Raw genomic sequence first — 14,193 nt, forward strand, 5'->3', positions numbered from 1 at the left:
TTACTCTTCCCCTGGAGTCCCGCTCATGCCCAGCCTGTCTCTGCCCACCGAGCGCCTGCATCTGTGTGCATGCACGTGTGTGCATCTGTGTCTGCCTTTTGATTCATTTCTTCTCTGTGTCAGTGATAACCAAAGAAGGTCTTTTCGTCGTCCAGGTCCTTGGTGACCTGAACAAAGACTTGAGCAAGACACACACAAGGAACAGGCAGAGTACAGATTCATCGAAGGTGGAGGTGGCAGAAGCACTCCGTAAGGTTGAGCAGAGTGGGCAACGCGAGAGAGAGCTCAAGGCCGATGTCTGGAAATTAGCGTGTTGTGTGCTGAGCTGGGGGGTATTCTCTCGCCTGTATGGACCTGATAAAAGAGCTTGCCCTGTTTGCCCCCATTTGCCACCTTATGATACCTGATTCGAATATTGACCAGTTTCCCCCCACTGGTTACTTTAGAAAACCTAATAAGAACATTGCCCACATTATACCCATTGGTCATTTTTAAATGGTGGAAGTTGTGGTGTTAAGTCCTCAGTGGTGGGAGTTGTCCTGGTAATGGGACTTATCCCAAACAGGGACATCCCTGTCTTGTCCTCCAGCAGCATCCTTCTTATACCCTGCCTCCGCCATCTTGGTGTCCTGAGCTCCTACCTCACAAGGAGAGCAGAGGGTCCCCCCAGTGGAGGAAGGTTGCCAAGGAACAACTGGCCCAGGTGGTGGCTTCTGTCCCACAAGCCACTCACAGGGCACATGTCTACATCAATCCAGGTCACACACAGTACAGGGGAAGAAATAACTTTCTCTACCGTTCAGAGTGCCTAGTTGAGCACTATGAAAGACAGGTTTATGGGAGGAAGGCACTTGAAAGTTTAATAAGAGGAAGCTTGGGTACATGGGAGAGAGGCAGATACATCTCCTGGAGGCGGTGTGGACTTGAGGTTGAATACCACTGTTCTCTAAGCCCAGGTGAGGCTATGGGGATGGCAGGTGTGGAGAGGCACGAGGCAAAGCAGGTAGCAAGGCAGGGTCTGCAGGGCAGCTCCCAGGGTGGTGGGAGTCTCCAGCCATGTGGTTGTCCTGCTGCAGGATAGGAGGAGGCACCCTTGCTTGGGGAGAGGTCCCTAGTGATGTAAACTCCCCTTACATAAGAGCAACTTTGTTTTCAGAACTTCTACCTCTGTAGCTTCTCAAAATATCAGCACCAAATAACCCTTCTACTGAAGAGGCAGATTTAGAGGCTACATATTCTGGTTTGAAATGTGGAAGTTCCAGAGCCCCACATTATTAGGAATCCTGAACAGGGTCATCATGGCAGGAGCAGCCTGAGGCAGGGTTCCCGCAGCAGGGCCAGCTGACTGGCTGAGGCTCATGGCACAGGCAGGATGACCTCCACCACTGGCTTCGCGCATGGGAAGACCCATCTCTGCTGCAGTGCATCCGGGTAGGAAGCAGACATAAATGGCGTTCTCTTAATGCACGTTTCCTAAGTCTGAACATCTGCTCCAAGGGACAGTGGGCCCGTTCACCTGACACAGACAGGAGTGGCACCTGCAAACCAGATCAGCGGCAGTGGCCACTTCCTTCTGCCCTGTTCTGGTTGCACCATCTTGGAACAATTCTGCATTCATCCAGATCAGTGGTACAGATGGCAACTGTGGCTAAAAATGGCTTCTCTTAGAGTTGTAAGAAATTCTCGAACTAGACAGATGACAGGAGAAGCATTATTATGGAGACTGCTCAATGACAAGTCACAGTGATCCCGGGTGTCAATGTGCTGGGCAGCCTCGGGGTGTTGAAATTTAACAGCAGATGTGGTGTAGAGTATTGCATTTCTGACACATTTTTTTTAAAAGATGCACTTAAAGAGTGAAATTAGATTTAAGCATATGGTGAACCTTTGGACTCTTCATAAATCTGATCTGGTTCAACCTGCTAGCTGTACAAACAAGAAAACTAAAGCCCAGAGACCTCAAGCACTGGTCAAGATCACACACAGCAAAAGGGACTAGTCCCATTTTCAGGTCTCTTGACCTGTGTTAAGTCCTTAACTCCTGGACTCCAGAGCTGAGGAGTGTTCTCATGTTCTGGGAGCCTTGGTGTGCAGGTGCTCTGCACCCTCTGCTAGTCTATGGTTTAGATAAGAAGTGTCCTTCAAAAGCTCCTGTGTGAATGCAGGGATGTCCAGAGGTGAAATGAGTGGATTGTGAGAGCTATAACCTGGTCAGTCCTTCCTCGTTTGAATGGTCTGCCTGGGTGGTAACGGTAGGCAGGGGCATGGCTAGAGGAGGGTCCCTGGGCAGCCTTGGAAGGTGCATCTTCCCTGCACACACACACCCACTTCCCAGCCACCTTAAATGGAGCAACTTCCCTCCACTGTGACCTCCTGCCGTGAAGGGCCTCACCATGGGCCAGGGACTGTGTGCTGTGCAAGGAGACTTGGATCTTTGACTTAATAGCCTCAGCCTGTTTCCTGGAGCTGTCTGTCTCCTGCCTTCATTCCCACCAGGCCCAGATGGGCATTCCGGTCATCCCACGTCCCATTCTCAGTTCCCTGGATAACCGATGACCTTGGGCCCTTTCCATAAATTCACAGGAATCTGTGCTTGCCCTTGGAGGCAGGCCTGACCCTGTTTTCCTGGGTCCAGCCTGAGAAGTCTGGCTCACCGACTAGTTGAGCACTCTCTTACGGAAGCTGAGCGTTTGTAGGCCTGGCTGCACCAGGCGGGGAGCCTAAGCACCATGCTTCACTAGGGCAAGTGCCTGGTTCTCCTGGGGAGGGTCTGTCCTGTGCCCTCAGCCCTGGCCTGTCCTCTTGCACCACGAAGAGCTTGTCCTGGCCTGGGATTGTCCTTGCTGCCTGCTGCTGTCCTTTACTTGAGGGGGTGACTGACCATCACTGGTGGGAGGTCCTAGCACCCCGACTCTGTTCTTGCCCTTCCCACGGCAGCACTTGAGCCTGCACCCCCACCCTGTGTCCACCCTGCACCCTCTCCAATCCAATCCCATTTTTTTCTTTTGACTCTACCTCTTTGCTTGTTAAGGATGCTAAGCTCCGTCAGAGCAGGAGTGATGTGATACGCCTGTGACTGCCTAAGGAAATTAGTTTTGTCAGATAAGATGTGACTTGAGGATGAGTGGCCAGGCTGGCCATAATACCGTGTCTGTGATGCGCTGTATTCTGGTTATTTCTTGCTGTGAAAAAACAAGACCAGAACTTGGTGGCTCCTGAATGTGCATTTGGAGCAGGGCCTGGTGGGGTAGGGGAGGACAGCCTGCACCCTCTAGCTGGTTGGCTTTGCCAGCGACCCTTCCCAGGTTGGCACATGTGCACGGCTGGCATCTGGTGCTGGCTGTGCACTGGGTGCTCACCCGGCAGACACCAGGCTGCTTCTCTGCGTGGGTCTCAGCACAGGGATGCTTGGGCTTCCTCACAGCGGGACGTCTGGCTTCCAAGATGTAAGGAAGTGTAGTTTGCCGTACCCTCGGGCCCCAGGCACTGGCACCGCGTCACCCTTGCTGTGTTCCACTGATCATGGCTGTCAGTCCACCCAAGTTCAAGGGCAGAGAATACCGGTGGGAGAGCAAGCGTCAAAGACTCTGGCCCCCTGTGGTCCACCCTGCTAACGGCCTCCCGCCCCTTGACTTCCCTGCAGCTCTGACCGCCGCCGCAGGAAGAGGGAAGCTGGAGGTCTGCGAGCTGCTGCTGCAGCGTGGAGCGGCCGTATCGCGGACGAACCGGAGGGGGGTCCCCCCTTTGTTTTGTGCAGCACGCCAGGGGCATTGGCAGGTACCCAGTGGGCCCCTGGATGCTTCAGAAACAGTGAGCGAGGACGGGGTTCACTGTGGGGACCACCTGTGCCCCCAACCGCGTCCTGTCCTTGGCCTCTGCCTGTGCCCTCAGGCCACTGCGTAGAAGCACACATGTGACCACACAGCATAGCCACTTGAACTGGAGAACAACACTGACAGCCTGGCCAAACACACCCAGTACTTCCCTTTACCTGTGGAGGGTCAGAGCAGACCCTGCGTGGTCGTATTAGCTTTGTTCCTGTGTGTCCGCAGCTCCTATCATTTTGTAACCCTGTGGCCCCACATCCTTGAAAAAGAGTGGATCTGTTGTGCTCCTTGGAAAAGGAGCCATTTTCATGGCTGTCTCTGATTCCACGAGTGGGGGTCTTGCACACTAGTTGACCATTTATTCCTTCATTTTGTAAACAGTGGTCACGTCCCTGCCCCACACCAGGCCCAAGTTGCACCATGCCACAGACAGACAGATGGATCTTATGCCCCTTATAAGAAGGCTAATCTCAGTGTTTGCTGAGTCAGGGGAAGATTGAAAGCAATGGGAATATGGCACCTTTGTCACCGAGGCGCGGTGATGAGTTATGTGTCAGGGGAGGCTCTGGACCCACAGTGGATAAAGCACTTCCTCGTCATGGTATCCTGAGCTGCCTGCTGTGCTCCTTTTCCTCCCCAGCCTCACCACCTTACATGGTGTAAAGGTGTATTTCTGAGGCTAAAAGTTGCCCTCGGAGAAGGGGGAACCATCCCCCAGCCCTGGGTCTTGGGAAAGCATGTTGCTTGGCAGGGCTGGACAGCAGTTTCCCAGCCCCTCCCTTGCCCCATGCTCTGCTCTTGTAGGTACGGTTACCTTAGGATCAGTGGGGAGATTGGTTCCCTGGAGATACCAGACTCGGAGGATGTTGAAGTCCTAAATGTAAAATTGCATACACTATGCAACTATGCACATTCTCCCATGTACTTTAAATCATCTCTGGATGACTTAGAATATCTAGTAAATATCTAGTATCTATGTAAATGCTACATAGAAAGTTATGATATTGTATTGTTCAAGGAATCATGATAAGAAAAAAGTCCGTATATGTTCAGGACAGATGCAGTTGTTTTCTGAATATTTTCAGTCTGCTGTTGATGCATACACCAGTGTGGATCCTTGGGTACAAAGGGCTGCCTCTGCTCAGCTTCAGTGCCAGCTTGGAACCTGGCTGACTCTCCTCAGTCATTCCTAGTTATCCCACCTTCCTCACTGTAGTGGTCCTGTCATTCCTTAACGGTGATTGGCATCACTCCCTGCAAATGACTGTTTCTGCCTGGTACATGTGGTATTTGTAGACACACTCATAAGCTGGGATTGTTAAAAGAGCATATATTTAGAAAAAGATTCTGTTCAAAGGAATACAGTAGAGAGATTGTATGGACTCCATGTAGCACACAGCATTCAGAAACATGGAGTTTTACAAGAAAAGTGCCATTCATTGACTTCCAAAGATTGAATGTGTGCTGCATATAGAGAATGTGGCATAGCATTGCTGAAGGAGATTAACTCTGAGCACTCCTTTCAGATTGTTAGGTTGCTGTTGGAACGCGGCTGTGACGTGAACCTGAGTGACAAGCAGGGCCGAACACCCCTCATGGTAGCTGCTTGTGAAGGGCACTTAAGCACCGTGGAATTCCTCCTTTCAAAAGGTAACTGGCATGTTGCCCTGCATAGGTTTCTTCTGCATGGACAGAGGCTTCAGTAGACCCACTCAGTACTTTTCTGCTTCCAAATTGAAGTCTTTCAGTTATGGAAATAGATCTGTTTTTGTTAAGGGAATTTTCTCACATGCACATGTAGAAAGAATAGGTGGCACAGCCCACACACCATTGCTCAGCTTCAGTGCAGGCCATTTGGCCGTCATCTTTTAGCTGCGGTGCTTACTGTGACACGCTGTTCCGCCCAGCGCACCGTGTAGCCGGGCACTCTGCACTGGGAGACCCTTTGCTTCCGGCCTTCACCCCATAGGATCCATGTTCTGTGACTGAGCTTTCATTTCAGGTGCCGCCCTTTCTTCTCTGGACAAAGAGGGTCTGTCCGCATTGAGCTGGGCTTGTCTGAAAGGCCACAGGGCAGTGGTCCAGTATCTGGTTGAGGAAGGAGCTGAGATAGACCAGACCGACAAGAATGGCCGTACTCCCCTGGACCTGGCTGCTTTCTATGGCGATGCTGACACCGTGAGTACCCACAGGACTTTGCTCCCCTCCACCTGCATGCCACGCCAGGACAGGACAGCGCGGGAGAGAGAACCCGGATCCAAAGGGCTCAGAGCGTTTGTGACACATGCCTGGGTGCAGCCTGGCTGTGGTGGGTGACCTTTCAGTTTTCCCTGATTCTGTGATGTGCAGTCCATTCCAGGGCTGTAGTAAAGATTTTAAGCATATTCTTAAAAGCTTCAGATTCCCTGCTTACAAGCCTCAGGCACCCTAGACGTGCACGTGAATGTGTGGACCCATGTGCAGGTGCAGCCTTGTTTTCTCACAGCGGTCCATGTAAACAGAATGCTGCACTGATCCTTCAGAAACCACTTTTATACGCAGGAAACAACTAAATAGTGAGCTAGTTTGTTTTTTGTTTGACCAGTAATTGTATGTGGCACAGTGTGGTGTTGCAGGATGTGCATACGTCATGGATTGAGCAAATCAGACTAATGTCCTTAGCTACCACCTCGTGTATGTTTCATTTCTGATGGGAACATTTAAAATCCTCCCTCTCAGCTATTTTGAAATACACAGCACATTAACTGTCATCCGCATGGTGTGCTGTAGACCCCGGAACTCCCGCCACCTCTCCCATTCCCCACCCACCCCTCTGGTGACCTATATTATGCTATAAGCCATCTCTCTGCTCCTTTGACTTTGTAGCATACAAGTGAGATCGTGCAGTGTTTGTCTTTCTGTGCCTGGCCTGTTCCATTCGGTGTCATGTCCTCCAGGCTTATCCACCTGGTTGAAAATGACAGAATTTCCTATTTGAGGCCAAGTAATATTCCATTTTGTACATTTGCTGGTTGGTTTTTAAAGCAATGTGGTATTAATTGTCTAAAAATATAAAAGGCTTTGGCACTATCTCTGTTTGTTTGCCACATGCCTCAATCTAATGAAGGCATAAGGCGATAAAACCTTAATAAACTGAGAACTGGGAGATGTCTTTCAGGACAGAAACCTTGTCAGTGTCAGCTCTACATCCCAGGCCCCTGAGGTGCCAGAGAGTGTTCAGTGAGTCTGACGTGAGGACTCCCTGGAGACCCGTGTGTGCTGAGGACCTTGTGCTGTTCAGAGGCACCGAGGTTGGGCTGGAGGGCCAGCTCAGGGCAGAGCACTTACCTGGCATGTATGAGGACACACACACACACACACACACACACACACACACACACACACACACACACACACGGTGTTAGAGTTTTGTGGTACATTATAAATTGCAGTTCTTGATTTTTCAAGAACAAATATTTAGTTAAATATGATTTTTAATTTCTTTTTTGTTCTTGTTTTTAGTTGTAGAGGGACACAATACCTCTATTCTATTTATTTATTTGTATGTGGTGCTGAGGATCAAACCAGTGCCTCACATGTGCTGGGCAAGTGCTCTCCACTGAGCTACAACCCCAGCCCCTTAAATACGATTTTAATCATAATCTTCCACGGAAGCTGTGCCATTTTACATTCCCATATCCTTGCATTTATTTTTTTCAGCTATCTTACCAAATTCAGTACTTTATCAACATCAGGGAAGAGTGAAAGAGTTTAGCATTCCAGTGTTATTTTTTTAAAAAATGTTTATTTGGGCACTGTGGCATATGCCTCTAATCCCAGAAACTTAGGAGGCTGAGACAGGAGGATCACAAGTTGGAGGCCACCCTCAGCAACTTAGCAAAGCCCTCAGTAATTTAGTGAGATCCTGTCTCAATATAAAAAATAAAAATGGCTGGATACGTAGCTCAATAGTAATGTGCCCCTAATCTTTAGCAGCCCCCCCCCCAAAAAAAGTTTGTGGTAAAAACACACAGAATCTACCATCTCAACCATTTATAAGTATTTAGAGTTCAGTAGTGTTAAGTATATTCACACTGCTGTAAAACCAGTGTCCAGCATTTTTCATCTTGGAACCCATTCATTTCCCCATGCCCACCCCCAGCCTCCAAACAGCCTCTGGTAGCCGTCTTTCTTTCTGCCTCTTGTGATTTTGACTATTTTAGAAAACTCACCTAAGTGGAATCCTAGTGTGTCTTTTTGTGACTGACTTATTTCACTTAGTTTAATGTCCTTGAGGTTCATCAATGTTGTACCATGTGTCAGAATTCCCTTTTTAAAGTTGAGTAATATTCCACTTACACATAAACTATGTTGCGTCCACATTTGAACAATCATGAATTGTGCTACTCAGGATATGTCTCTTAAGGATATGTCTCTCAGTCCTCTTGAGTACATACCCAGAAATGGAATGGCTGGATCAAATGGTAATTTTATTGTTGATTTTTTGAGGAACTGCCACAATCTCCCACAGCAGCGATACCATTTCACATTTCCATCAACAGAACACAGGGTTCCAGTTTCTTCACATACTCACAAACATTTGTTTTCTTGTTTTTATTTATTTATTTATTTATTTTTTATAATAGCCATCCAGGTGGGTGTGAGATGATGTCTTATTTTGACTTTTATTGCCCTGATGATTCACCAATTGAGCACCTTTCATATGCTTATTTTATATCATCATCATTGACAAAATATCTATTCAAGTCCTTCGCTTGGGTGGGGGGACTGGGTATTGAACCCAGGTGCCCACTACCACTGAGCTACTTCCCCATTCTTTTTTTAGTGAGACAGGTTCTCACAAATTACTACGGACCTTGCTAAGTTGCCTGGTCTAGCCTCTAACTTTTGATTCTCCTGCCTCAGCCTCCCAAATCGCTGGACTATAGGTGTGTGTTACTCTACCCAGCCCTTTGCCCACTTTTAAACTACAGTTTAAAATACCAGGGGCTATGAAGCCCCTGGTATCAGTTTGAATAGCTGGTAGACTGACAGGAGGCATGTCCTATCAAATCCACACGAAAACCTAAACTGGCTACAGGTTTCTTGTCCAGTAAGTAGAGAAATTTGAGTGGCTGAAGTGATTTTCCCTAGTGTTTCCTGGTTGACCCACGTGACAGTTATTTTATCACATCAAGTCTTTGTACCATAATCTCAAACTTGACATTTTTACAGTCCAAATATTTTTCAGGTCTCTTTTTTGAGCTTTAAAGTGAATTCTTTCAGGTCCACCTGGTCCCAAGCCACTGGTCTTCCAAGCCTGCGGACCTGTGCAGTGTGGACTGGCGCCCGGCGCTGTGGGCTGCAGCTCGGGAGAAGCCCTGCCACTGGTTAACCGCAGCCAGAGGCGATGTCTCCTCTGTGAGGCCAGCAAGTGGGGTCAGACAGGTAGACCGGTCACACTGTGCGCAGCCTGGTAAGTGAGGGCCTGTGCGTAAAGTGCTGGCCCCACGAGCTGACTTCGTTTCTGGTAGCAAAGCCACTTCAGCAGAGAAGGCTTAGCGGTGAGCTGCCGCTCCTGTTCTTGGTTTCATGTCGACTCATCTCCATTCTAGGATCCCTAATGATCAGAGGCATCTGAAATAGGGGTAGAACTAAGACCGCCAGCCCCCAAATGAAGACCTCTTTATTTCAGAAAGCAGAGGTGGGCGAGCGGCCGCTCCTGCCAGGTGCTGCTCCTCAAGCCTCCGCTCTCCCGCCGCAGGTGCTGTATCTGGTGGAGAAGGGAGCCGTGATTGAGCACGTGGACCATAGCGGAATGCGTCCCCTGGACAGAGCCATTGGTTGTCGGAACACCTCTGTTGTGGTTACGCTACTCAGAAAAGGAGCCAAGTTAGGTCAGTGAACTGCGCCTCCATTCAGCAGGAGAAGGACAGCCTCAGACCTCAGAGTCCCTTAGGGAGCATGAAGATCACCTGCTCTCAGGACAAGCAAGAGGGCATTTCCTGTCCCTCATCCCGACACCCCTTCCCTCTCCTCTGTCTTATTTCATCAGTTATCCAACATGTTTAAGTAGCTTATGATAATCTTACCATTGGGGGTATAAAACAGAAGCTAAAGCTGAGGCCAGTGTGGAATCACGGGTGTTTGGGACACGCTGGAGCCACATCAGGGAGGAGTTAGACGGGGCTCTAACTGTGGGGCTGGCCAAGCACTGGTAGGAACCAAAGCTCACAGGGCGATGCTGGGGAGCAACCAGGGCTGAGGTCCTCTGTTCTACAGCAGCCAGCCGTGCTGAGCTGGGGAGGTGGTAACCCCAGCGTGGTTTCTCTGAAGAACTGGGGGGATTCCTTGAACTACTTGTGGAGGGGCTGAGCAAGGAGAGCTCCATCCGTAAGGCTGGCTGCAATGTCACGCCACTGAACAGGCAGAGGAAAGAGCAACAGAAGCACCTATTTTGGATGGATGCACAAGACCTTTGCCAGGAGCAGTTCCAGGCCAGGGACTTAGATGGAAACTCCATTTGCAAATATGAAGTGGTTAATGGCACCAGGAACTAGCCTAGGCAAGTTCTAACTTGCTTCTCCCCCAGCCCTATAGGTAGGCAGTGATAATAACATCCTCTTACGGGAGAAAACCAAGGCCCAGGGCACTGAACGTCCTCTCTCAGATTGTAGTATGGCAGCGTCACCGTGTGTGCCTAGCACTTTGCCTTTCTGCAGCGCCCAAGTGCTTGGAGTGGGTTGGAGAGAAGGCGGTGGCTGTGATGCAGGTCAGGAGAGAAGCTGGACAGGGCCAGGCAGGAGGGCCCAGGCTAAGAAGCCTCAGAGCAGGCTGAGTGGGACTCAGGGCACCAACCTGCCCGCCGCTGAATGAGGGGTGCGGGGGTCACTGGGGAAATGGCTCTGAGGCCCGGCTGCCTTCTCTCCCTCTGAGGAGGAGGTGTGGGTCTTAGCTGCACTGGTGCCTTGGTTTCTCACTCGGTTTTTCAACGGGACAGATTGGTGCCGGCACTGTGCCCCACCTGTGTGTCCAGTTCAGCATAAAATAGGTTAGAAGCTCCACCAGCTCCCCCCGCCGGTGCCTGGCTCCCGTTCCTCCTCCATACTGCCTTCTGGAAGCCCAAGACACACACAGCAGCAGTCTTTGCAGTGGGGCTTCTGCTGTTTGTGAGCCGCTGTGGGGGCCACAGAAGAACTGAACCCCTTTTCTCCAGCACCTCGGAAGCACTTCTGAAAGCATGTTTGTTTTGCAGGAAATGCTGCCTGGGCGATGGCCACTTCCAAACCTGATATCTTGATTATACTTTTACAGAAATTAATGGAGGAAGGAAACATGATGTACAAAGTAAGTGGTGGCTCCCTCTCCGCGCTGCTAGAACTGCCTCCAAACAGCCTTTTAGATGGGGATTTACAGCCAGAGCTGTGCTTCTGCACACAGCGTATATAACTTAGTGGTAATGGAAGTTTAGAAGATGCTAACCTGGCCTCATGCCCAGGGTTTGTTTAATCTCTCAACAGCAGAATCTTAACTAGAAAGCCCTTCTCTTTGTGTCTGAGAACCATTATTTCAGAACTAATTCTTGAGGCTGTAGCTGTAACTTCCTGCCTGAAGCTGTGGTGCAGAGGGGAGTCACCCCATCTCATCCGGCACATCGACCGGAGGTTCCTTAGCCTGCATGTTCTTCCCGCATTCAGAGCACAGCACTGGGCACAGAATGTGACCCATGGAAAGGAACATCTGGGGGGTACTTCCAGAAGAAAAGAAAAGAATCATTCAGTCTCCCAAGCTTTCCTATCTTATTATCTATTTAGTTGCATTTTTACTTATTTTACTACTAGGGATGGAACCTTTATATTTCATCTTGAGACAGGGTCTTACTAAATTGCCCAGGTTGACCTCAGACTTATCATGCCCCTGCCTCTGCCTCCTGAGCTGCCACGATGTCAGTTTTCCATAAAGATTTTTTTTTTCTGAAAAATGTAAAGAACCAGATAGTACACGTTTTAGGTTTTACAGGCCATGGTGGTACCAAGCAGCTACAGATGACAAGTGAAGGAGCGTGCCCATGGCCCAGTCAGACTTCATTGTGAAGACAGGTGGCAGGCCAGATTTGGATGGCACGCTCTGGTTTGCCAACCCCAGGTCTAGTCAGACGTGGAGGCTATTTACACAGATCACTGTTCTTTCCAGACTGTAATTAGATAGAATTAAAAGATTACAAGAGGGGGAAAAACTAGATTGTGACTATTTTAATCCTTTTTACTACCAGGCAGCTGTATTTGCTATGTTGTAGGTTTTTTCCCCCTTTTCATTTTTTTAATAGTAACAAATAAATAGGCATATAGCATGACCCAGCAGGGCTCCTGGCTTGGAATCAGTTTGAAATTGAGTTCAGAGTGTGCATTGTTGTGGCTTTGAAGTGGTTTTAATATGGATTTTGGTAGGCAATTATGTCAGAAACATCAAGCCATCTTCCACAGGCTGCGCGCCTGCTGCGCGGCAGGGCTGACTGAGCAAATGGATTTCTTTAGCCTTGAAAATGATGTGGCGCTGCTCTGATTTTTAAAGCCCGTGCTTTAGTTCTTTTTTAAAGAATTATTATTCTGCAGCAAGCTCTGGATTTGTCCACAAGCCTCTACTTGCCTTAGAAACTGCATCATTTTTTCTTCCAATTTCCATTATACTTGGCCTTAAAATATCTTTAGATGAGAGATCATTCTTGAAATAACTTTTAAACGTAGATAACTAAGAAGGTAGACAGATTCATTCAGATGGACAAATATCGACTTGGCCATTTACACACGTCTTCTTGAAAAGCCATCTTCCTCCTCCTTGTGTGACCACACGTCGCAGAGGCCGGTGCGGGCGTGGAATTCGAGCGTCTTGGGCTGGTTAGCGCCCTGGCTTCTGCCCTGGCACCTGCCCTGGCACCTGCTCACCTTTCCATGTGCTGTGATGGTTTTACACAGAGGTCTCCAGGTGTGGGAGTTTACTCTGGAAAAGGACAAAGTTCTGTAATTGTTTTTGAATCCTAGAAAGGGAAGATGAAGGAGGCAGCACAGCGGTACCAGTACGCCCTAAGGAAGTTTCCTCGAGAAGGATTTGGGGAGGACATGAGACCATTCAATGAATTAAGAGTCTCCCTCTATCTCAATTTGTCTCGATGCCGAAGGAAAACAAATGTAAGCTGGGGCCTTTCTAATCCAGACCTTTGGCGGTAGAACTCATAGGGCAGCGGCAGCCCTGCCGCAGACCAGATCCCAGGAAGCCTCCCTGACTGGTGTCCTTACTTATGAGCCCAGCGTGTGGGAAGCTGCACTGTCTGCCCTCCAACGACCACCTGTATAGGTCCCAGTCACTACCCGCCTCCCAGGATGGTGAGGGAAAACTGCTCCTCTCTGCTTCCCAACAGGGACACTGCCAACACTGGCCCATCCCCAGATTCAGAAAGAAGGTCCCAACAGAAAAGTCTGAGAGTCTGCCTGCCTAGGGCTCCTTGGGTTGGCACAGGGAGCCTGCCAGTGACTAATTTGCAGCTAGTCATAGTTAACTCGTGGTTAATTTGTAACCAGTAGATGTTTCAGTACTTCTTTTTTTTTTAACTCCACCACCCCACCCCCTGCCTTGCCCCCCTCAGACCTGCCTGTCCCCACACTGTCCCTTTCCTGCTGGAGCAGACATGCCTCTCCCTGGGCTGGCCTGCACCCCTGGCTCTACTGCTCATCTCCCTCCTGAGCCATCAGTCGCTGGATTCCTGAGAATAGTAATAGCCCGTGATTGTCTAACTATAAAACGAGAGCAACAGGAAAACTCATTGTGCCCTTCCTCCCTCTCTAGTTATGTCCCCATGCTATGGCACCTATTAGCTGAGCTCCTATGAAAGAGTTGCCTGTAATTGTTTCAGTACTGCTTCTGACTCATGTATTTTAATATTGACACCAGGACTTTGGCATGGCAGAAGAATTTGCTTCCAAGGCTCTGGAATTGAAACCCAAGTCCTATGAAGCCTTTTATGCCAGGGCAAGAGCGAAGAGAAATAGCAGGTACTGTCTGGGGTCACCTACCCAACTACAGGAACACTTTTTTTCCTTTGGGATCAAAAATGCTAGTCAAATGTGAGGAGGTTTTGCTTCATGAGGGTTATTCAGATGCCTCTTGTCCCTTTGAATCCTAAATTAGCAGCTTCCAAGAGGCATGTTACTGTCGATGGCTAAAGTGTTGGCTCCCAAAATCTCAGAAAATATTCCAACAAATTTGAGACTCACTGCAACACTGAGCACCTGAGTAAGTCCATATTTCAGGGAGACTACCAACCAGGGGCAGTAAGAGGAGGGAAGTATTGTACATGCCTTCCAAGTTAGAGCTGGGCATAGTGAGGGGCCAC

At 49.2% G+C, this 14,193-nt stretch overlaps 1 protein-coding gene across 1 annotated transcript in view; it reads left to right on the top strand.

The window, feature by feature from the left end:
* TANC1 (tetratricopeptide repeat, ankyrin repeat and coiled-coil containing 1) overlaps positions 1-14,193 on the top strand; it is a 226,962-nt gene that overhangs the window by 209,368 nt on the left and 3,401 nt on the right. The window contains 7 exon segments of the mRNA XM_079131851.1: positions 3,644-3,777; positions 5,354-5,477; positions 5,830-6,005; positions 9,571-9,703; positions 11,062-11,153; positions 12,845-12,991; positions 13,752-13,852. Of these exon segments, the coding sequence (XP_078987977.1) occupies positions 3,644-3,777; positions 5,354-5,477; positions 5,830-6,005; positions 9,571-9,703; positions 11,062-11,153; positions 12,845-12,991; positions 13,752-13,852 (907 nt within the window).

The sequence above is a fragment of the Sciurus vulgaris genome, assembly GCF_902686455.1.
Source record: "Sciurus vulgaris genome assembly, chromosome: 3".
Classification (NCBI taxonomy): Eukaryota; Metazoa; Chordata; class Mammalia; order Rodentia; family Sciuridae; genus Sciurus; species Sciurus vulgaris.